Source organism: Sus scrofa, unplaced genomic scaffold, assembly GCF_000003025.6.
Source record: "Sus scrofa isolate TJ Tabasco breed Duroc unplaced genomic scaffold, Sscrofa11.1 Contig434, whole genome shotgun sequence".
Taxonomy (NCBI): domain Eukaryota; kingdom Metazoa; phylum Chordata; class Mammalia; order Artiodactyla; family Suidae; genus Sus; species Sus scrofa.
This window is the reverse complement of record NW_018085205.1, coordinates 45,260-70,545: the sequence shown is the minus strand read 5'-3', so window position 1 is coordinate 70,545 and position 25,286 is coordinate 45,260. Positions and strand designations below refer to the sequence as shown.

Here is a 25,286-nt window from a genome sequence, read left to right as displayed (position 1 = left end):
ACACAGAAAATGAGCAGAAAAATTTTTCTCTCTGTCCAGACCAGTGTCCCTCAGGAAATCAATTATTAGAGGTAGTAGTAACAAGAGGGAAACATGCTAATTATCAGAGATAAGAAGCTGTGAATATCCCCTCTACTGCAATGTCTCAACCTGAGCAACCGTGGACTGGTTAGGATATAATTGCTGCTTTTTCAGTCATAACTCTGGATGGAGGAACAAAGCTTGGTTTAATTCCACCATCTTCTCTGGAAACAACTTCTCTCTCCAACATCAATCATCCAAGATGAATTTATGTTGAGACCTTCCTCTCGGAGACTTCACCCAGGTGGGTCAATGAGCCCAATAAATACTACAGGATCAAGTCACTGGGGATGATAACCAAGAACTATTTACCTGAGTTGACCTGAGAGCTAGGCCAGACTAAATTGGAGCCAATATAACTGTGGGTTTTTTTTATTAATTACTTAATGTATTAGTTTTTGATGCCAACTATAGAGTGAATATGAACACAGCAATGCAAAGATCAATGTTGACTGTTAAATGACAGACATGGGAGCTTAGAATGGGGAATGGAGGTATAAATGCTCCCAGTAAAAGTAGAACCTAAGGCCAATGACCTTTGCAGTTAACTGGTAGAGTAATAGGGTATTAGCTGTGGTGGATGTAGAGATGAAAGTATTTTTTTTTTAACATGGAGCATATTTGACTATGATGTGAATATCCAGACCAAGGAATGATGACAAATATTTCCTTGCAACAACAGTTCATGAGACATATATTTCACAGTAACTCCTCTCTACAGCATTAAAGTGAAAAAAAAAATTTACTGCGTGAAGAAGCTAATGAGCTAACTTTGTAATTATTTCATTTTGTATAAGATGATGTAATTATTTCATTTCATATAAGACTGAATTTATTTGTAGGTTAGCTAGCCAATTACTTTCTCTATCAAAAAAGTAGAGACATGCCAGTTCAGTTTCTTTTTTATAGTGATTCCAGACTGCTTTTATTTCTGTTTTTCTTTTTGCCTTTTAGGGATGCACCTGCTACATGTGGAAGTTCCCAGGATATGGGTCAAATTGGAGCTGCAGCTGCCAGCCTGTGCCACCATCACAGGAATGCAAGATCTGAGCTGTGTTTGTGATCTATACCACAGCTCAAGGCAATGCCGCAGGAATTTTTTAACCCACTGAGTTAAGCCAGGGATGGAATCCACATCAGATTAGATACTAGTAGGGTTCTTAACATTCTGAGCAACAATGGGAACTCCTATTCCTATTTTTGATTATATTCTTTCAAACAAAAAATTGGGATATTTCCCTCAAATTTGTGGTTTTACATTATTTATTAATGTATACAGATATTTTTACAGAATGTCTGAAAGTTTATAAATTTGGGGAGGTAAACTCTGTGTCAGTCATCTTGTGCTCTCTCTGTGCTGTAATTTTTTATCTGAATGATCAGTGTTGTTACTTAAATATTCTTTACTTGCCAATCCTTGCTTTAAACAGAAATGAAAATGAATGTTCTTCTGCCTATGTGATGCTAATAAATCATGCTTTATGTGTATTTCCAAATACTTTCTCCTTCTCTTATCCCTTAGTGTTTAATTTATTCTATTTTGATCAGATCTATTTATGAATGTTGCATCATGTTCAACCCCTATATGGAAGGCATTCTTCTTTACCTTTGACTAATGATCACCTTAGCTTTTGTACTCATATTTGAATCCATATGTTTCTATGTAAGAGGAAAATATAAGTTAGATACTGTTTAGTCCACTCATTTTAAAAGACTTTCTCTCATATTCTTTTATGTCCAAATCTTGGGTAATCTATAAGTGAATTGGTGATCCACACTGATTTCATTAAATTATATATATTATGATATATATATATTTCATTATATATAAATATTACATCTCTTTTCTTTTAGAAATCTGTATTGGATTTTCATTCAATTTTGTTTCATATAGTTTTTTTTAATATTGAATAGTCCAAAGTGCCACAGATATCTAATATGGACAAGGGATCCCCTTTGCACTGCATTTTCAGCAATAGGAGGGGGTCAGCTCATTTGTCAACATTCTCTGAATCCACATTTCCTCACTGCTGATTTCCATTGCTATACCTGATTTTTCTTGGACTGAAGCATCTTAAACAAATATTTCACTCAGGACATTTGCACTAGGTGTTCCTTCACAAGACACACACTTCCCAGGTATGCTCATGGCCAAGGATCTCTCTACATTGAGGTTTCTGTTCAAATGTCATCTGGTTGGCAAGTCTTGCCCCAACGTGCATTAAAAGTGCTACCAGTTTACCCAATCCTTTACACCTGCTTTAATTTTCTTATAACACCTACATTGTATATAATTTTTATTTGCTTATATTCTGTCTTCATAACTGGATTTTAGGAGCATTTATTTTTCAGCACCCTATACTCTCTGCATAAATGGTACCTGGAACCTTGCCACAATTCATTTTTTTTTTTTTTTGCAAATGCATAAAATAAGTTCTCATCAAACTGTTAATACATGACATCTTGGGGAAAATACTGACAGGTAGAATGGTTGCTAACTAGAGCTGACACAGCAGTTTCCCTAAAGAGCACAAAATCCATGAACAGAATATTGAAATTAATTTTTATGGCAATATATAAATGGTAATATTTTAATAATGAGATAATGCTCATTTATGTGAAAATTGGTCATATTATTTTCCTCTTTCTTAGTATTTACCATACCACATGGCACCAAGGAATCAAACAGGAATTTCAGAAATTCTTCTTATGTGATTTATGGATGAATCAGAATTGCAACCTATCATATTTATTCTTTTCCTCTCCATGTACCTGATCACAGTGTTTGGGAACCTGCTCATCATCCTGGTCGTCAGCTCAGATTCACACCTCCACAGTCCCATGTACTTCTTCCTCTCCAACCTGTCATTTGTAGACATCTGTTTCACCTCCACCACCATCCCAAAGATGCTGTGGAACATCGAGACGCAGAGCAAAGTTATCCCCTTTGAAGGCTGCATCATCCAGATGTATTTTTTCACACTCTTTGCAGGATTGGACAGCCTAATCCTGACTGTGATGGCCTATGACAGATTTGTAGCCATTTGTCACCCCTTGCACTACACAGTCATTATGAATCTCTGGTTCTGTCTACTGCTGGTTCTGGTGTCCTGGATCATAAGTGCCTTGCATTCCTTATTAGAAAGCTTAATGGTGTTGCGACTTTCCTTCTGCACAAACTTTGAAATCCCCCACTTTTTCTGTGAACTCAATCAGATGATCCAACTTGCCAGTTCTGACACCTTTCTCAATAACCTGGTGATGTATTTTGGATCTGTGTTGCTGGCTGGTACTTCCCTTACTGGTATCCTTTACTCTTATTCAAAGATAGTTTCCTCCATACATGCCATCTCATGTTCTCAAGGGAAGTATAAAGCATTTTCCACCTGTGCATCACACCTCTCAGTTGTTTCCTTATTTTATTGTACAAGCTTAGGAGTGTACCTTAGCTCTGCTGCTACCCACAGCTCACACTCAAGTGTAACAACCTCGGTGATGTACACTGTGGTCACCCCCATGCTGAACCCCTTCATCTACAGTTTGAGAAATAAGGACTTAAGGCTCTGAAAATACTCTATAGAAAGGTAACTGTAAAAGGTCCTCTTGTTCTGGTGCTTAGGAAGTGTCCTTGAATGTAAGCTCAAACAGCTTTTGATCAAACTGTGGAAGTAGAGCTCCCAATTCTAATTTTCTTGGAATTTCATTTTAATTCCAACTTCTCTACACAATTTATGTAACTCACTTTTAAGTTTTGTGAATTTTCTAGTATCCAAGAGTTTTCCACATTCCTTTTTCCAAATGGGATTCCCAACCTTGGATGTGAAGTGTTTGTAAATTCCTCTTTATTTCAAGGGAATACAAGGATCTTTTAAGAATTTTTTTTCTCAAATGAAATATATCATACTGAGTATTTTTTCTCTTGTTTTAATAGTCAGGAGCTGAACTGTGGTGGGGGAGAATTCCTCTTAGCAATCACAGCTACTTATAAAACATTGTTACAGAGAAAAATCTGAGACCTCCTTTTCTCACTCTTGTGAATATCATTTTGCATATCACTACCTTAATTTCTCTCCCTGATAGTACAAAATTTAACGTACTTGTCGTTATCACATGGTTTTTTTCCTGCTCATTAGGTTCTCTGTTCTTCTACACAACTTATGTCATCTATGTGTCTACCATAATTATAGGCAAAAATTGATAATAAAATATATGTCTCCAAGTGCAATCCACAGAGAAAGAAAAATGTTTCAAAAGTGGATATAATATGGCTTTAGATTATTATTATTAATCCCCAGTATGATGAAGCAAAATATTGAATCATGCATTTATTACTATGCAACTTTTTCTGGCAGCTCATCTAATCATTGTAATATGGGATATTAGTGTTTGTTTGCAAGCTGTACTCATTGAGCTGAAGGACTGGAAACAAGTTTTGCTTTTATTAAATTATTTTATGATTTTTTTTGAAAAATTCCAATATTTACAGAAAATATTATTGCTTCAATTTCCCCAAGTGGAATATCTCCTATCATTCAATGTTTTGTCATAATCAATAAGGGGGCAGCAAATGAGCAAGACAAATATCATCCACTACATATCATCCTCATAATCAAAGGAAAACTCATTAGAAAGCTCAGCTCCCCGTTTAAGTGTGTGATCCAGGGTCACAGGTGTGTACAAACAGATATGTCCTTTCAAACTCTCCATGCGACCTCAAAGGACCTCAATAGATTCATCTCTTTTTCTTTTTTTTTTTTTTTTTTTTTTTTGGCCATGCCTGGGTCATGTAAAACTTCCAGTGTCAGGGTTTGAGCCCACACCACAACAGTGACCCAAGCCACTGCAATGACAATGCTAGATACACAGAACTCCTTTTATTTATTTATTTTTGGGTCACTTTTTCATAGAGTTATATGAAATACACTTGAAAAACATTGCTTATGAATATATCAGAAAAATGCCTAGAACATAAAAATCAGATGATTAAAATTGCCCCCAGTTCTGTCCAATTTGATTATTTTAACAGTTATTGTTACATGTACTTTTATGAAATAAAATTATTTAAGATAACATCTTTCTTATCAGGTGGGATCACATAGTGGAGACTTGTTCTGCAGGACCTCTCATGAGTCAGTCTCTCTATTGAGTTTCTAAGGATAATCCATGAAGTTTTATGAGGCTGTACTGCTCTCCTGACTTGAGCCAACATTTGCCATTTGAGTCCTTTAATCTGTGTAGACTAACCTTCTAATGTGCATGGAAAATGAGTTTATTAAAAGTTAATTACTCTAAATCCTACTAATTCAATATCCACACATAAAACTTTTTGTTTTTTCCCTAGTTGGAAGAAACATCTCCCACCCCTGTTAGGTGTAACTCAGCTCCCTGTGCTCCTGACACTTGCATACAGGCCAGAATTTTTTAATTCCAATATATTTATTAAAGCATAATTACATATAATAAACTGTGCCAAGCAAAGTCCATTGGGGAAGGAGGAAGAATTGGGAGCGTGGGAATAATATATACACTACTGTATAAAATAAATGATTGACAAGAACCTACTGTGTAGCACAGGAAAATCTACTCAATAGTTTGTAATAACCCATATAGGAAAATAATGGATATAGTTAGTATATTTGTAATAAACTATGTGGGAAAATATTTGTATGTATGACATTCATTTTTCTATACACCTAAAATGAATACAATATTGTAAGTCAACTATACTTCAATAAAATTAAATTTTAAAAAAAAGTGTAAAATTTGAAGAACTTAAAGGTGATAAAAACTAAAAACTATATATAACTGGTTCCATGTATATATAACTGGAAAAAGGATATGAAAGATTTACTGCTTGATTATATAAAGGTTATACATGTAATCCCCATAGATTCTGTTCCTTACTTCTGAGGGTAATGTGGAATTATATACATAACTTCTGAAGGATGCTGTGTGAAGAACTGAAATCTGTAAAAAACATGTACAAGTCAAAGAATATATTAAAGGGTAAAAGAAAGTGTATATATGTGTGTGCATTAATTTTATATATTTTTTCTCTCTTAAATAGACACACACACATACATGTACATGAAAACAGACTCATTTATAATACCATCTTTTAGGTTAAAGGAAAACTTTACCAAAAATTGGATATTAAAGAAATGAAAATGAAGAATGTTTGAATTAGCACAAAATTTAAGGAGTGTAGAAATTTAGACAAAAAATTTAAAGTAGAATATAGAACCCTAATTTGATAGGAATTACTACTGCTATGTTAAGTCCTCAGAATAGAACCATCAATTCTATTGATGGTTCTATCTAATGGATGGCCAACAAGCACATGAAACAATGTTCAACATCCCTGATTATTAGAGTAAGGCAAATCAAAACTACCATGAGATACCACTTCACACCAGTCAGAATGGCCATCATTAATAAGTCCACAAATAACAAATTCTAGAGGGGGTGTGGAGAAAAGGGAACCTTCCTGCACTGTTGGTGGGAATGTAACCTGGTACAACTACTATGGAGAACAGTATGGAGGTATCTTAGAAAACTATATATAGAACTTCCATATGACCCAGCAATCCAATTCTTGGGCATATATCTGGACAAAAGTTTCCTTAAAAAAGACACAGGCACCTCATGTTCATGCAGCACTATTCACAATTAGCCAAGACATGGAATCAACCTAAATGTCTATCGACAGATGATTGGATTAGGAAGATGTAGTCTATATACACAATGGAATACTACTCAGCCATAAAAAGAACAAACTAATGCCATTTTCAGCCACATGAATGGAACTAGAGACTCTCATACTGTGTGAAATAGGTCAGAAAGAGAAAGATATACCATCTGATATCACTTATATCTGGAAGCTAATATATTGCTCAAATGAACCTTTCCACAGAAAAGAAAATCATGGACTTGGAGAATAGACTTATCATTGTCAGGGGTGGCGGTGGGGGTAAGGAGTGGGAGGGCCTGGGAGCTTGGTGTTAATAGATGCATACTATTGCCTTCAGAATGGATTAGCAATGAGATCATGCTGTGTAGCACTGGGAACTATGTCTAGTCACTTATGATGGAGCATGATAATGTGAGAAAAAAGAATGTATGCATGTATGTGTAACTGCGTCACCATGCTGTACAGTAGAAAAAAAATAAAAGAGAAAAAACAGCAATCATGAGAGGAAAGTACAAATGTAAAATATTGAAAATGCATTTGAAATTAAGAGACCAGCAACCCAAAGCAATTTTGTATATGTAGATACTGCTATATTAAAATGTAATGGGAAGAGAAAACCAAAAAACTACAATAGACACACTTTTACACACACACACACACATACACACCAAAAGCAAACCAAATATAACACTAAAGATCATCATCAAATACAAGGAAATTGTCCAACAATAACAAATGCAAAAAAATAAGAAAATTGCAGTTAATATAAATATATATATGATTAAATTGAATTTAAATGGATTAAATCTTCCAACCAAAAGATGTAAATATAAAAAATACTCATATATATACTTTAAAATAAAAACTGTTACAAGAGAGACAGAAGGGCACAACGTAATGATAAAAGGAACAATCCGAGAAGATTTAACAATTGTAAATATATATGCACACAACATAGGAGCACTTCAATACATGTAAGGCAAATACTAACAGCCATAAAATGAGAAAGCGGCAGAAACACAATAATAGTGGGGGAAATGAACACCCCTCTTATAGAAATGGACAGACCATCCATATAGAAAATCAACAAGGAAACAGAGGCCTTAAAAGACACATTAGACCAGATACACTTAACAGATATTTACAGAATATTCTATAGAAAGAAGAATATATATTCTTCTCAAGTGCACATGGAACATTCTCCAGAGCATATCTTGGGCCACAAAGCAAGCCCCAGTAAATTTAAGAAAATTGAAATCATGTCAAGCATCTTTTCTAACCACAACACTGTGAGACTAGAAATGCACCACAAAGGAAAAAAAAGGAAAAAATCACAAACACCTGGAGGCTAAACATTATGTTACTAAAAAACAAATGGATCACTGGAGAAATTAATGTGGAAATCAAAATATACCCAGATAGTCCCAATCTGAATCAATATTATGAAAAGTGTACAGGGTGAGTCCCAGACAGAATAATATTATGAGAAGGCTGATTTAGTTTAGATAAAAACTTGGAGGAGTTGTTGAAGAGAATCTCTTCACAGTTGTCTTTTTCAGGAGTCTAGTGTGTCAAACATCTTGGCACATTGTAAGCAGCTGACACGAATTAGCCCACGTAACTGCCCTCACACTGCTCCACTGCTTTGGGGAAAGTTGGCGTGCACACACTAAAATTAAATATTGCTACTAGGGCATGACTCAGGCAAGAACTTTGAGGGAAAAGATAGAAACTGCAATGTACAAATGATAATCTATTAATTTCCATAACTGAGTTTGCTTTCAATGGCGCTGTGAAAATCTGATATGCCACTTGAATTAATAAAAGAAGTCAATGGAGTGCCTCAAGTTGATCTGCTAAGTAAATTACACACAGTATATTTTAGATCCTTACAGCCAGATTGTGATTACAGCAAGAAATATATCAATGGAAAATTCTCACTTATCTCTTCTTTAACTTATGGTGAAAACAAAAATGCTGTTTTGAAGATTGGATGGCAAGAACAAGAAAAGTCAAGTTCAGAGATGGTGACATCAATGTATTATTTTCTGGAAAACTAGAGAATGACTGTGCTAAAGTTTTCTAAGATGGGGACACCACTGCAGTGGCTGGATTTGTTGATTTGTCAGCAGCATCAACAAGCAAAGATGTTAAACACTGCTTATTTTTGAAAGCATCTGATGATTTCAAATCAACTGCTTATGTTTATGCTAATTCTGTAAGAGATTTTTCTACAGAATCAATGTCTTTGGTTCCAACAATGCATTATAAATACATACCCCTGAATCAACCTAAGGGTGGCATGTCAACATCTGTAGTACTGTGATGTTCTTTAAGCTTCCATATCTCCATAAGCAAAGGAAGTGTTTACTGCTTGGTTGTAACAGTTGTGGACCTGACAAATGTAAAGTTAACCTGCCTATTCTTTAGTGGAAATTATGAAGCCCTTCCAATAATTTATAAAAATGAAGACATTGTTCACTTTCACAGGCTGTAGTAAACACTGCAGTGCTACATGATCCCACAGTTAGTTGACTCTCTGGATGCTCAACTGAGGATACAGAGGGCTGACTATAAGTTATAAGAGGATTTTCAGTTCTGTGGATGATCCAAGTATATAAAAATGAGACTCAGGGTATCACCAGTTCTGGCTTTATGTCTTTGACATTTGAGGGAAGATTAGGATCTCCCATTATACCTTGTACTTCAAGCAAGGGTTTTAACTTCACCACTGAGGACCACAAAATGGTAGAGGCTTTACGTGTTTGGGAATCTATTCATATTTCACCTTCTTCAACATTAGTGAAATTATGTGATGTTCAGCCAATGCAGTAGTTTGACCTGACCTGTCAGCTCTTGGGCAAAGCAGAAGTGGATGGAGCATGATATCTTCTAAAGGTATGGGATGGCACCAGGACACCATTCCCATCTTGGAGAGTCTTAACACAAGACCTTGTTCTTGAAGGTAATTTAAATAACTTCCATTGGCTTCAAAATCTGACAATAGACATTTTAGTCTATGATAACCATGTTCAAGTGGCCAAATCTCTGAAGGTTGGAAGTTTTCTTAGAATTTATAGCCTCCCTGCAAGGCTACAATAAGTCAATTCAGAGAATACGGCAACATTTTTGGCCCTAGATTTTCATCTCCATGGAGGTACCAGTTATGGTCAGGAAATCAGAGTCTTGCCAGAAAGTAAGTGATGTGGATCAACTGAAAAAAAGGTTTTCAAATCTGCAGATTTGCCAGCAAATCAGTGTTTAGATAATATATGTCAATCCCAAAGGGAGGACACCTTTTCAAATATTTCAATCTCTAGATCAGTCTCACTCTATGAGGTTGACAGAAGATAATGTGCAAAAATAGAATGTGTATATGTATGTGTAACGGGGTCACCATGACGTACAGTAGAAAAAAAAAAATTGTATTGGGGAAATAACTATTAAAAAATAAAAAATAAAAAATTATAAATTTTTTAAAAAGATGTCAACAGTTTTCAGCTAGAATACTTACAGATGTTTGGAGAAAACCCCACCATGTCCCATTTTGAAACAAAAAACTCTTAAACAGGATCATGTCCAAGCAAAAATAAGGTCATATCGACCCAGAAGACTCTTTCAGTCTGTTAGATTTTATTGCCCTAAGGGTCATTCACTGCAACAAGTTCCATATGAGGGCAATTTGGATACAATTTTTCAAGAGGGTGAAAACAAACCCCAGATACTAAACTACAAAACACATCACTATATGATTCAAAAATCTGGACCACTAAAGATCAAGGAGAATGAAAAGTAGCAATTCATTTTCTGAAAAATTATGCTATTCTCTCACTTTCAAATGATTGCCTATTTTTTTTTGTCTTTTGCCATTTGTTGGGCCGCTCCCACGGCATATGGAGGTTCCCAGGCTAGGGGTCTAATCGGAGCTGTTGACACCAGCCTATGTCAGAGCCACAGCAACGCGGGATCCGAGCCGCATCTGTGACCTACACCACAGCTCACAGCAACACCAGATCCTTAACCCACTGAGCAAGGGCAGGGATCGAACCCGCAATCTCATGGCTCCTAGTCGGATTCATTAACCACTGTGCCACGACGGGAACTCCTGATTGCCTAATTTTGATAGAAGGAGGTCCACTCAATGAAATTGGAAACTCTCAAACAAGTAGTGAGACTGGAAAGACTTGGCCTGTGATATCTGGCCAAGAACTGGAATTTCTTGAACTTTCAACACCATTTCTTAAACAAGGAAAAATTCGTAATTATGGATGTAAACAGTGTTCTAGTTTGAGATCAATACAAAAGCTAAATTCCCTGACTGATAAAACATCGTGGATTCTGTCTTCTGTGGCAGAAGTATTAGGTATGATGATGGAACAGGAATATAGGAAGATTATATCATGGATTCTGAAAAATTCTTCCAGATTCCAGCTTCATAAGTCCTAGTCAATGATAATCTTCAGCAAATTATGGATATGATTATGGATATGTTTTGTCCTATAGGAGTAAAAATTAGTGCATATCCATGACTGGAATGCTTCATCAAGTCGTATAATGGTACAGGTGGGATGGAGCAACAAATTTGCTATCAGATTTTCAACACCACAGTTTCAAAGATCTTATCTAATTTTGACATTCAATTTAGCACATGTAAAATATTGCAATTTTAGAAAAATTACTCTTTTCTATGATATTGACATAAAACACATACAAATTTAGCCCTGTGGGTTATTTTCCATTTTAACCAGAATTTTAAAACTTTTTTGACAAGTAGGCATTGTGTTATGTTAATGGCCTCTTGCAAGTTAAAAGTGTTCCTGTTGCACAAAATATCCAGTATGATGGTTGTGAGGGATATAGAGACATCAAATAAATAAGGACTGTGTTTTCACCCTAACATAAAAATCATTATCCCTATTGGTTTTTCCAAGTCTCAGGCACTGATTTCTCTGCCATCCACAATCCCTGGTTGGTTGTTCAAAATTTTTCCGTCCTGATTTTTACAATAGCAGTGTGGGTAATTTTACCATGCATTTGCACTTTTACTGAGTGCAAGGATTTGTTTTGTTCTGTTTTGTTTTGTTTTAGTACAAGAGGATCTGCTTAAGCAAATGTCCCTTGAAGAATTATTTGTTTGAGAGAGATACAGTGTGCTTGAAAGAGTAATTTGCTTTAAATAGAAGTGACAGAATTGCCTCCCTTTAAGTGCTGGTATTGACCAATTAAGACTAAACCAGTTTTTTTCCAGACATGAATTCTGTGTTTGATTGCTTGTTTCACCATATGGTATTAGATATTATTCTATTCCACCTCAATCTAATCAAGTGGTCAGATTTGCAGCGTTAGTGACATATTTATATAACCCATTTTGTTAGAGTCTTATGTAAAACATATTTCAGGTTGAACATTGAATGAGAGGTCAACTCAGTATGACAGTCAGCATTTTACCTGACAATATTTGTAAAATTTAAAATCATGCACATTCAATTTTATACAAATGCTTCTATAACTGTATATATGTAATGATTTATTTGTTTTATTTACTAAGGATTGAGAGATACAAATCTGCCTAGTTCAATATAACTGAAGAATAAATAAATGCACATGTTTAAAAAATATATGCCTAGAGAAAAATGACAATGAAAACAACCAATCCAAAAGATATGGGTCACAGTAAAAGCTCTTATAAGAGGGAAGTTTATGCTGTACGGTCTCACTGCAGGAAGCAAGAAATATCATAAACCAACAACACATAACCATACACCTAAAGCAAATAGAGAAAGAAAATAAACCCAAAGTTAGTAGAAGGAAAGAAATCATAAAGATCAGAGCAGAAATAAATGAAATAGAGATGAAGAAAACAATTAAGGTCAGTGAAACTAAAAGCTGATTCTTTTAAAATACAAACATGTTTGATAAACTTTAGCCAGACTCATCAAAAATAAAAGGGAGAGGGTTTGAATCAATAAAATTAGATGCAAAAAGAAAAAGTACAACTGACACCAGAGAAATACAAAGGATCATATGAGACTACTATATTCATCTATATGCCAATGAAATGGACAAACTAGAAGAAATGGAAAAATTCTTACAAAGGTACAACCTTCTAAGACTGAATCAAGAATAATTAGAAAATACGGATGAATCATGAGTACTGAAATTGAAACTGTGATTTAAAAATTCCACCAAACAAAAGTCCAGGATGATCGCTTCTCAGGTGATTTCCATCATATGTTTAGAGTAGTGTTGACACCTACTCTTTTGAAACTCTTTGAAAAAAAGTGCAGCAGAAGGAACACATAATCTAATTCTATGAGGCCACTGTCATTCTCATATAAAACCAGAAAAAAAAACTACAAAAAAGAACACTAAAGGACAATATCACTGAGGAACATAGACATAAAAATCCTCAACAAAATATCAGAATGAATCCAGCAATAAATTAAAAGGAAAGATCATATACCATGACCAAGTGGGATTTATCCCAGGGATGCAAGAATTCTTCAATATTTGCAAACAATCAATGAGACACACCACATTGTAAACTGAAGAATACAAATCATAAGATCTTCTCAATAGGATATAGAATAACATTTTGATGAAATTCAACACCTATTTATGAAAAAATTCTCCAGAAAGTGGGCATAAAGGGAACCTATCTCAACATAATAAAAGCTGTATATGACAAACCCACAACTAACATCATTCTCAATGCTGAAAAACTGAAAACATTTCCACTAAGATCAGGAATAAGACAATAATGTCCACTTTCACCACTGTTATTCAACATAGTTTGGGAAGTCCTAGCCAATGCAATCAGAGAAGAAAAGGAAATAAAATGAATCCAAATCAGAAAAGAAGTAAAACTATTACTGTTTGCAGATGACATGGTACTATGCCTAGAAAATCCTAAAGATGATACTAGAAAGCTACTAGAGCTGATAAATAAATTCAGTAAATTTGCAGCATAAAAATATTAATACATGGAATCTCCTCATGTCTTATACACTAACAATAAATGATCAGAAAGAGGAATTGGGGAACTATTCCATTTACCATCACATCAAAAAGAATAAAATACCTAGGAATACACCTACCAAAACAGCAAAAATGACTGTACTATGAAAACTATAAGTCACTGATGATAGAAACCAAAGATGACACAAACAATAGAGTGATATACCATGTTATTGGGTTGGAAGAATCAATATTGTCAAAGTGACTCTAATACCCATGGCAATCTACACATTAAATGCAATTCCTAGCAAATTACAAATGGCATTTTTCATAGAACAAAAACACACACCAAAAATAAAATTCATGTGGAAACACAAAAGATTACAAAAAGCAAAATTAATCTGGAAAGAGAAAAACAGAACTGGAGGAATCTCTTGACTTCAAACTCTACTACAAAGCTACAGTTTCCAAATGGTATGGTACCGGCACAAAAACAGAAATATAGATCTATGAAACAGGATAGAAAGCCCAAAGATAAACCCTCACATCTGTGTCCATTTAAACAATGACAAAGGAGGCAAGCATATACAATGAAGAAAAGATAGTTTCTCTAATAAGTGATGCTGGGAACACTGGACAGGTACATATAAAAGAATTAAATTGGAACATTCTCTAGGAGTTCCCTTTGTGGCTCAATGGTTAATGAATCCAACTAGGAACCACAAGGTTGCTGGTTCAATCCTTGGTCTTGCACAGTGGGTTAAGAATCTGGTGTTGCTGTGAGCTGTGGTGTAGGTTGCAGACGTGGGATCCCCCATTGATGTGGCATGTGGCTCTGGCATAGGCTGGTGGCTACAGCTCTGATTCATCCCCTAGCCTGGGAACCTCCATATGCCGCAAGTGTTGACCTATAAAGCAAAAAAAAAAAAAAAATTCTCTATAACCACACCCAGAAATAAACTCAAAATGAAACTCTAAATGTAAGGCTGGAAAATATAAAATTCTTGTAGTAAAATATAGGCAGAACACTTTGACATAAACTGCAGCAATATATTTTTGGATCCACCTCTTGGAGTAATAAAAATAAAAACAAATATTTAAAAAAATAGGACCTATTTAAACTTCAAAGCTTTTGCACAGCAGAGGTAATCATAACAAAAACAAAAGTCAACCCAAACAATGGGGGAAAGTCTTTGAAAACAAAGCAACCAACAAGGGATTAACCCCCCAAATATACAAACATCTCATGCAGATTTTTATTTAAAAATAAAACCAATCAAAAATGTTCAGAAGATCTAAATAGACATTCCTCCAAAGACATATAGATGGCCAAAAAACACTTGAAAATATGATCATCCTCACTAATAAGTAGAGAAATGCAAATCATAACTATAATGAGGTATCACTTAACACCAGTCAGAATGGCCATCATCAAAATATGAACAAACAATAAATGCTGAAAAAGATGTGGAGATAAGGGATCATTCTTACACTGTTGGTGGGAATGTAAATTGGTACAACTACTATGAAGTACAGTATGGAGATTCTTTACAAAACTAAATATAAAACTACCATACGATCTAGTAATCCTACTTGGGACATATACCTAGAGAAAAATCATAATTTGAAATGATATATGTACCTCAATATTCATTGCAGCACTCTTTAAAATAGCCAAGACATGGAAGCAACCTAAATGTCCATCAACAGAGGACTGGATAAAGATGTGTTACATATATACAATGGGAAACTACTCAACCACTTTTTGCAGCAACGTGAATGGACCCAGAGATTATCATACTAAGTGAAGTAAATCAGACAAAGAAAGTAAACAGCATAAGATATCACTCATACACAGAATCTTAAAACGTGACACAAATGAACTTATCTGCAGAACAGAAACAGGCTCAGAGGCTTTGAAAACAAATTTATGGTTACTAAAGGGGGAAAGGCATGGAAGGATGGATTGGAGGTTTGGGACAATGTGTTTGGAAGGCCAGAGAATTAATGAATAACAGTTAATAAAAACTAAATTCACCTGACTTATAACCTGATCTCCTGAGAACACAGTCAGCTGGGAAAAAATCCTCCTGTCCAGACCAAGTCGCACGGGGAAATCAGGTGCTTTTTGGTCATTGTACCCTGAGGGAAGTGTACCTAACGAACAGACATAGGGAGCTGCAAATATCTCCTCTGCTCAGTCCCTGAGCTTGTACAAAGTGGACATGGATGAGAAAGGTTCTTGCTTTTGGAGTCCTAAGTCTGGCTAAAGGACCAGTGTTTGATCCATTCCTATTCATTTGTCTGGGGAAACAGATGGTCTCCACCATCAACCACCCAGGAAGGGATTCAGACTTTCACAGGGAGAACTTCCTCTCAGAGTTCTTATCCAGGTAAGTCCAAGAGCCCAAAAACTACTGCATAAAAAGGTCAGAAAGAAGGAACTCCAAGAACATTAATTGAGGTAACGTCAGAAACAACTCAGCCTAGTCCAGAGCCTAGAGAATACAGTGGTGTTTTGCTTGCTTGGTTAAAGTGTCAATGTATTGTTATGATGCCAAAAAGAGAAGTGAACACTGAACTCAGTAAGGCAACACACACACACAAACACACACACACACACACACACACAGTAGTCTTGTCTTACTATACTCTTTTTTTTCCATGTATTTTGCACCCCAACACATTCTGATTAAGTTAGAGTTGATAAAACTTAAATAGATCAGATCAGAGTTTGTATAAAAGCTACCCAGAAATTCCAATTTGAAAGTTCCGCAGGATGTGGGGATGCCAGTGATGATAAAAATGGAAGCTCTATCAGAAGAAGAATGAGAGGCATAAAATGCTCCCATTAAAAGTTGAATGTATGTACAAGTATCTTATTAATTGAATGGAGTAAATAGGATATTCCTTACAAAGGGATATAAAATGAAAAGAAGGTATTTCTTTCTAACACTTAAGAAGGGGCATGTGGAGTTCCTGCCATGGCACAGCAGAGGCAGATCCGACTAGGAGCCATGGGGTTACGGGTTAGATCCCTGGCCTCGCTCGGTGGGTTGAAGATCCGACGTTGCCGTGAGCTGTGGTGTGGGTCACGGTCACGGCTCAGATCTGGCGGGGGTTGCTGTGGCTCCAATTGGACCCCTTCCCTGGGAACCTCCATGTGCTGCAGTTGCGGCCCTAAAAAGGCAAAAAAAAAAAAAAAAAAAAAAAAAGAAGGGGTGTGTTTGACCATGTTTCCATATTGATGAAAAAGATCCACACTAATGAATAACTACAAATATGTCCTAGAAACAGCAGTAGCAAGAGATATATATTTTGCACTATTTTCTGTGAAAAATAAGAAAGAAATTAAGATGTGCAAGGGGGGAGGTGGTAATGAGCTTACCTTAAGCTTAGTTCTTTACTTGTGAGACATCAAGTGGCTATACCAAAGGCCTCTTGGTACCCAGGGTACTTTCAAATTGGAATTTCTTAGTGACCTTTGTACATAATATAATCTGATCAATCTGAGTTTTATCAACTGTAACTTAATCAGGATGGGTTGGGGTGGAAAAGACATGGAAAAAATACAGTATAAGAAGACAGGATTTCTGTGTGTGTGTCTGTGTGTCTGTGTCCATGTCCGTGTCTGTGTCTGTGTCTGTCTATGGATTGTGCACAATGAGAAGTCATCAGAGAATGGGTACTGAGCTATGATATATTCCAGGGTGACTCTTATATTCAGAGGCCAGAACTCAATCAACTGAAGGAATTCATTTAAACATTCAGACGTCCTTTGCAACAATTTCATGATGTGCTAGAGGAACGTAATATGGATGAGGGACTCATTTTGACTTTAAGTTTTAGCGGGATCACGGAGGTCACCTTGTTCCTCAACAATCCTGGATACCATCGCTCCTCACTCTCCTTCTGGTCCATTACCCTCCCCACAATGACTTCTTTAAAAAAAAAAAAAAGAATTATCTTAAACAAGCACCTTCTTCCTTCTTAGAATCTTTGCACTGGCTGTCTCCCTGCCAGGGATTCATTTCTCCTGATATGTTCATGACTCATGTCCTTTCTTCCTTGAAGTCTCTGTTCAAATATTAACTTATTTGTGTGTCTTTCCTCAAGGCCAATAAAAAAATAGCATTCTCTTTACTCTTTCTCTCATACTTGCTTTCGTTTTCTTCATAGTACCACGTACTGTCTGACATGTGTACAATTTTTTATTTTCTTATATTTTTTTCTTCATAACTGGAATTTAGGAGCTTTTGTTTTCTGGTATGCTATAATCATTGCCTGGAGAGAAACTAAAACATTATTAGCATTCAATTTATATTCCCTACACGAATGAAAAATTTTCTCATTAAATAGGTGGAACCCATGGCATACTGGGGAACAAGATGAAAGTAGAATAAACTTGCTAATTAGGTATGACAGAGGGAATGTACTGAAGGGAGCCAAATCCATTCACAAAATATTGAAATTAATTTTTGACAGCCAATGAAAACAATGTGAGCTATTCCTGATTATGTGAAAATGAGTCATGTTTTCTTCCCCTTTCCTCCTAGTCACCTTCAACACATGACACCAAGAAACATAACAGGAATTTCAGAATTTTTCCTTTTGGGATCTTCAGAGGGAGCAGCCATGCAGCCCCTCATATTTGGGCTTTTCCTCTCCATGTACCTGATCACAGTGTTTGGAAACCTGCTCCTCATCCTGGCTGTCAGCTCAGACTCCCACCTCCACACACCCATGTACTTCTTCCTCTCCAACCTGTCCTTTGTAGACATCTGTTTCATCTCCACCACCATCCCAAAGATGCTGTGGAACATCTACAGCAAGAGGCAAGTTATAATCTATGCAGGCTGCATAACCCAGATGTATTTTTTCCTACTATTTACAGGGTTGGATGACCTCCTCCTGAATGTGATGGCCTATGACCGCTTTGTGGCCATCTGCCACCCCCTGCACTACAGGGTCATTATGGAACCCCAACTCTCTGGAATTCTGGTTATGGTTAGCTGGATTATCAGTGTTTGGCATTCCTTGTTGCAAACATTAATGACATTGAGGCTGTCGTTCTGTAGAGAGGTGAAAATGCCCCACTATTTCTGTGAACTCAAACAATTAATCCAGCTTGCCTGTTTGGACAAATGTCTTAATAACATGGTGATGAATTTTGCAGCTGGGTTGATGGGTGGTGTTCCCCTTGCTGGTATACTTTACTCTAACTATAAGATAGTTGCCTCCATGCTTGGAATATCATCAGCTCAGGGGAAGTATAAAGCCTTTTCCACCTGTGCATCTCACCTCTCAGGTGTCTCCCTATTTTTTTCTACAAGTATACCTTAGCTCTTTAGCTACACACAGCTCCTACTTAATTGATATCAACTCAGTGATGTACACAGTGGTCACACCCATGCTGAACCCCTTCATCTATAGTCTGAGAAACAAACACATTAAGAGAGCTCTGAAAGCTTTCTTTCATATGGCAGCCATCAGAAGCCCAGTTGACCTGGGCTGAAGAAGAGCACATGACTGAAGGGTTCAGAGCCTCGTGGCCATACATTGCAAACCTTTGACCAGATTTTGGAATTCGAATCTGAGTTTCTATTTATTTTCTGGGATTTTCATTTCTTTGACATCTGCTTCTTGATATAATTTATGGAACTCACTTGATTAGCCTCACGATCTTCTCATATGCAAGTGTTTTCCCCTTTAACCATTTTCCCACTCTCACACTTATTCTCAGTCTTGGATCTGAAAAATAGGAGAATTGTCATTTTTTAAATAGGAATGGATGGATTTCTTAAGGATAATTTATTCTCAAATAACACAGACAGTACCAAGTACTTTTTCTTTTGTCTTGATAAAGTATGGTCATGAGTTGTACTGCTGCTATGGAAAAACTAGGCATCCCTGGCTATTTATATGTTCCTAACAGTGAAAATCTAAGAGCACAGAATTTCAAGTTGTTATATCATCCCTTTGAATGTCACTCCCTTAACTGCTCTTCCTGGTGTTCTGGATTTTAACTTACTGTGTATTTTGTAATGTGCCATTGAATTTTTTTCTCTTCTTGGGATCCTACTGTCTTATTCAGCTCTGTGTCCACAATACCTACCATATTCACTTACAAAAACAGATCATCAAATACATGTCCCTGTGGCAACTCCAAGGTAGCACGATATTTGAATTTTTTCCTTATTGCTTTATTAGTTTCAGGTCATAGAATAACTGTTCCCTATTTTTACAGATTATACTCCATTAAATGTTATTATGAGACAGTGGCTATAATTCACGGTGCTATACAATATATCCCTGCTGCTTGTCTAATTTATACAGAGTGGTTTGTATTTCTTAATCCTATACCCCTATTTTGCACATCGCCGATTCCCTCAACTCTCTGGTAACTTCTACTTTGTTTTCTCTATCTGTAAATCTCTGTTTTGCATATACTTTTATTCATATTATTTGAAGATTCCACATAGAACTGATGTAATACAGTATTTATATTTCTCTCCCTGACTTATTTTACTAAGCATAATAATCTCTTGGTCATCCATGTTGCTGAAAATGACTGTTTTTTTGGAAAAGGAGTCATATTTTGTTGTTGATATTTATACCACATCTTATTTATGTATTAATCTTGATGTACATCTGGGTTGCTTCCATATTTTGGCTATTGTAAATAGTGCTTCAATGAACAGTTAGGTGCATATATATTTTGAAATTTCTGTTTGAGGTTTTTTTTTTTTTAGATATATTCCAAGGAGTAGATTCCTGGATCATATGGTAGTTTTACTTTTATTTCTTTGAGAAAGCTCCGTACTGTTTTCAATAGTGGCTGTAACGATTTACCTTCCCACTTACATCAGTGGATGAATCATCCATACAGAAAATCAATAAGGGAATGCTGATCTTAGATGATACCAGTTGTTTAAATAAATCAGATAACAGGTAAAACAAATAAGAATAAAAAGTTTGATATAATAAATAAGTGAAATAAGAAGTAGAAAAAACCTTAAATATGCTTTGTGTTACTGAGCAAGATAGTGTTTTACATGCTATACAGTTACTTTTTTAATTATGGGAGATCAACATTTATGTGAAAGGAGGTTTACCCATTGGAGTGAAGGAGTTGATAGTTTGTTTCATGTGTTTTTATTGGATTATCTCCTGTTTCTGCTTGAAAATTTACAGTGTTACCTACACATGAAGTCTACATTTGCCTAAAGAAATGTCTCCTTCTTTTCTAAAGTTAGCCAAAAACAATAAAAAGATAGATGAATGTACATAAATACCATCCATTAGGGAGTTCCTGTCATGGATCAGTGGTAAATGAACCCGACTGGGAACCATGAGGTTGCAGGTTCAATTCCTGGCCTTGCTCAGTGGGTTAGGGATCCAGCATTGCTTTGAGCTGTGGTATGGGTCGCAGACATGGCTTAGATCTTGAATTGCTGTGGCTGTGGCATAGGCCAGCAGCTGAAGCTCTGATTCGACCCCTAGCCTGGGAACCTCCGTATGCCATGAGTGCAGACCTAAAAGGACAATAAATAAACAAATAAATAAATAAATACCATCCATTATATGTCCTCTGTGTAATTGAGTCACTTCAATGAGTATAATCAAAGGGAGACTCACAAGAGAAGTAGAATTGCTATCTATTCCTCTGGTCAAGGGTCAGAAATTTTTCTCTGTAAACATTCATTTCCTTCCAAACCCCCTTGGTTACCTAGAAGACAACCTCCATAGAGTCACATGTTAATACATTTTTCTGAAATAAACTTGAATAACAGAGTGATCACTAGTGTCTCAATATCAAAGCAAATGTCAAAAATAAGAAATAGGAGTTCCCATAGTGGCTCAGTGGTTAACGAATCCAACTAGGAACCATGAGGTTGCGGGTTCAATCCCTGGCCTCGCTTAGTTGGTTAAGGCTCTGGCATTGTGGTGAGCTATGGTGTAGGTCACAGACATGGCTCAGATCCTGAGTTGCTGTGGCTCTGGCATAGGCCAGAGGCTACAGCTCTGATTAGACCCCTAGCCTGGGAACCTCCATATGCCACAGGATCGACCCAAGAAATAGCAAAAAAATACAAAAAGACAAAAAAAAAGAAATAGCAAATTATAATTTCCTTCAAATCTATTCATTTCGATTGTTGTATTAGTAAGCTATTGATGCACAACAAGCCATCCTGCCAGCCAATGATTTGACATTGATTTAATAATTGAAATGGATAATATGGAGCTGAATTGTTCTGATCTCTGCTGGGATCCTCGTGTGTCTTTATTCACCTCTAATTCAGCCTAGGAGGCTCTGTTGACCTTGTCTGAACATTCAGATGTTCTGGGTTCTCAACTACCTGTAGGCTGACATATCATAGCCTAGGCTGAGACAGTTGGGCCCTGCTCCAGATGTTATCTTGTCCTCTGGTTAGTTCTGGGTTTTTTCATATTTCTGAGGCAGAGTTTGAGGAGACATCTACAGAAATGGAGCAAGTCTTCTAAAGGCACATCATCATTTTCACCATATATCATGGGCCAGAGGAAATAAAAATTCCTGAGCCCAGAATAGATACAAAAGTGGAGAAATAGATTCCAGGACATGATGGAAAGTGTTTCACTGTCATATTGCCAAATACATGGATACAGAGAAAAGTGGTGAATTGGAGCCAGGTTTACAGAGAGTCTAATACAAGTAAAACTTTTGATTAGGTTGTATATCTACTTCCACTTTCAGCAGATGAATGATCTCAGAAAAGACAGTGAGACAAAAATATGTGCCTTAGGTTGGTAGGAATTTAAACAGGTGCATCTACTTTGGAAAATATTATAGAGGTCCTTCAAAAAATTGGCATCTCTCTCTTGGGAGTGTTAATGCTGCATCCTCGAAATGAATCTGACTTGATCATGGTGTATGAGCCTTGTAATATGTTGCTAAATTGGGTTTGCCGTCTATGTTCCTCAGAGACAATGGCCTGAAATTTTCATTTTTTTGTGTGCATTGTCCCTCACTGTTTTTATTTAATCAGGATAACATTTCCCTCAGAAAATACATTCAGAGGCATTACCTCCTTCAGTTTTCTGGAAGATTTTTGAGGAGGTAAGTATTAAATTCTTTGAATGTTTTATAAAAATTTGCCTGTAAACTTATCTGGAACTGTACATTTTTTCTAGAGTTTTTTTTTTTTTTTGTCTTTTTGTTGTTGTTGTTGCTATTTCTTGGGCCGCTCCCACGGCATATGGAGGTTCCCAGGCTAGGGGTCTAATCGGAGCTGTAGCCACTGGCCTACACCAGAGCCACAGCAACGCGGGATCCGAGCCGCGTCTGCAACCTACACCACAGCTCACGGCAACGCCGGATCGTTAACCCACTGAGCAAGGGGCAGGGACCGAACCCGCAACCTCATGGTTCCTAGTCGGATTCGTTAACCACTGCGCCACAATGGGAACTCCTAGAGTTATTTTTGATAACTGTTACAATCTTTGTTTTGGTGATCACCTACTCATAATTTCTGTTACATAATGATTCAATCTTCTGAGTTCATATGATTAAGGATTTATCTATTTCTTCTAGGTTTTCCAAATTGTTAGTGTGTAGTTATTCACAATATTCTATTATAATCTTTGTATTTCTCTGATATCTTGTTATGTACCCTCTCTAATTTCTGATTTTATTTTTCAGTCATTTCTACTTTTTGCTTAGTGAGTATGACTAAAAATGTGAGAATTATGTTTATTTTTTTAAGAACTAGCTCTTAGTTCATTAATCTTTTTAGTTGTTTTTAGTCTCTTTTTCACCTATTTTTTCCTGATATTTATTATTTCCTTACTCCTACTTACTTTAGACTTTGTCCTTTTTTCTAGTTCTTTTAATTGTAAGTGTAAGGTATTTATTTGTGTTTTTCTTGATTTCTTAGGTAGGCATTTACTGCCATAAACTTCCAACTTAGTTCGGATTTTCTGCATCCCATAGATTTTGGTATATAATACTTTTAATTTTTATTTGTCTTCAGGTATTTTTCCATTTTTCCATTGGTGTCTTCTTTATATAATTGTCATTTTCTTACATATTGTTCAGTGTCCATGTATTTTTGTATTTTACAGCTTTCTTCTTTTATTTGATTTGTAGTTTCACACCCTAGTGATCAGAAGAGATGCTTGATGTAATTTCAATTTTCTTAAATTTATAAGGCTTGCTTTGTGTTCCAAAATATGATCTATTCTTGAGACTCTTCCATGTGCACTTGAGGAAATGTATTCTGCTGCATTTGGATGGAATGTTTTGTAAAAATATATCAAATCCAACTGGTCTTATGTTTCATGTACCTGCTGTGCATTTGTTTACTTTGTGCAGATGATCTAGCCATTGGTAACAGGTGTGTTAAATTCATGAGCTATTATTTTCTTGCTGTCACTTTCTCCCTTTAGACTTTTAATTTTTTTTAATTTTTAAAATTTTATTTTCATTAAAGTGTAGTTGATTTACAGAATTTTGCCAATTTCTGCTGCACAGCATAGTACAATCTTTTTCTCACATGATCTTCCCTCATGGTCTATCCCAAGAGACTGGATGTAGTTCCCTGTGCTAATCAATAGGAACCCATTGCTTATTCATTCTAAATGTAATAGTTTGCATCTACCAACCCCAAACCCCCAAGTCATCTTACTTCCTTCCCCCTCTTGCCCTTGGCAACCACAATTCTCTTCTCTATGTCTCTGTGTCTGTTTCCGTTTTGTAGATAGGTTCCTTTGTGCCATGTTTTAGATTCCACATATAAGCGATAGCATATGGTGTTTGTCTTTCTCTTTCTGATTTCCTTCACTTTCACTTAGGATGAGTACTCTAATTAATTGCAGCCCTGTTGCTGCAAATGGCATTAGTTTTTCATTATTATGGGTGAGTAGTTCCATTGTATATATGTACCATATCTTTTTAGTCCATTCATCCATCAATGGACATTTAGGTTGTTTTCACATCTTGGCTATTGTGAATAGTGCTGTTGTGAACATAAGGGTGCATGCATCTTTTTTAATGATATTTTTGTCCAGATATATGCCCAAGAATGAGAGTTATGGATCATATGGTAGTTCTAGATTTAGTTTTCTGATAAACCTCCATACTGTTTTCCATAGTGGTTGTACCAATTTACATTTCAATCAACAGTGTAGAGGACCTAAATATATATTTCTCCAAGGAAGACATATGGATAGCCAATTGGCTCATGAAAAGATGCTCCATATCACTAATTATTAGAGAAATGCAAATCAAAACTACAATGAGGTACCACCTCACACCTGTCAGACTGGCCATCGCTAATAAGTCTACCAATAAAAAATGCTGGAGAGGGTGTGGTGAAAAGGGAATCACCCTTTAATTTTTAATCAATGTTTTAAATGTTTTGGTGCTTGTATAGTAGGTGCATATACATTAAAAACTATTATGTCTTCTTGATGAATATTTCCCTCTATCATTATATTCTGTTAATCTTTGTCTTTTGTTTCCCTTTTGACATGAAATATATTTTGGGGGGATATGAATATGGCTATACCCTTTTTG

General features: G+C 36.0%; 1 protein-coding gene and 2 pseudogenes across 1 annotated transcript; all 3 read left to right on the top strand.

Annotated features, from left to right (window-relative positions):
• Positions 1 to 2,916: 2,916 nt before the first annotated feature.
• On the top strand, positions 2,917 to 3,648 carry LOC110258777 (olfactory receptor-like protein OLF4). Its single transcript, XM_021082030.1, has one exon. It carries the CDS (start codon positions 2,923 to 2,925, stop codon positions 3,646 to 3,648), a length of 726 nt encoding a protein of 241 aa, XP_020937689.1. The 5' UTR covers positions 2,917 to 2,922.
• A 5,869-nt stretch (positions 3,649 to 9,517) lies between these two features.
• LOC110258776 lies at positions 9,518 to 11,442 on the top strand (annotated as a pseudogene).
• A 7,096-nt stretch (positions 11,443 to 18,538) lies between these two features.
• LOC110258775 lies at positions 18,539 to 19,244 on the top strand (annotated as a pseudogene).
• The last annotated feature ends 6,042 nt before the right edge of the window (positions 19,245 to 25,286 follow it).

Excerpts from the sequence above, each read along its gene's own strand:
- LOC110258777 (XM_021082030.1), top strand. The coding sequence starts at position 2,923 with ATGTACTTCTTCCTCTCCAACCTGTCATTTGTAGACATCTGTTTCACC.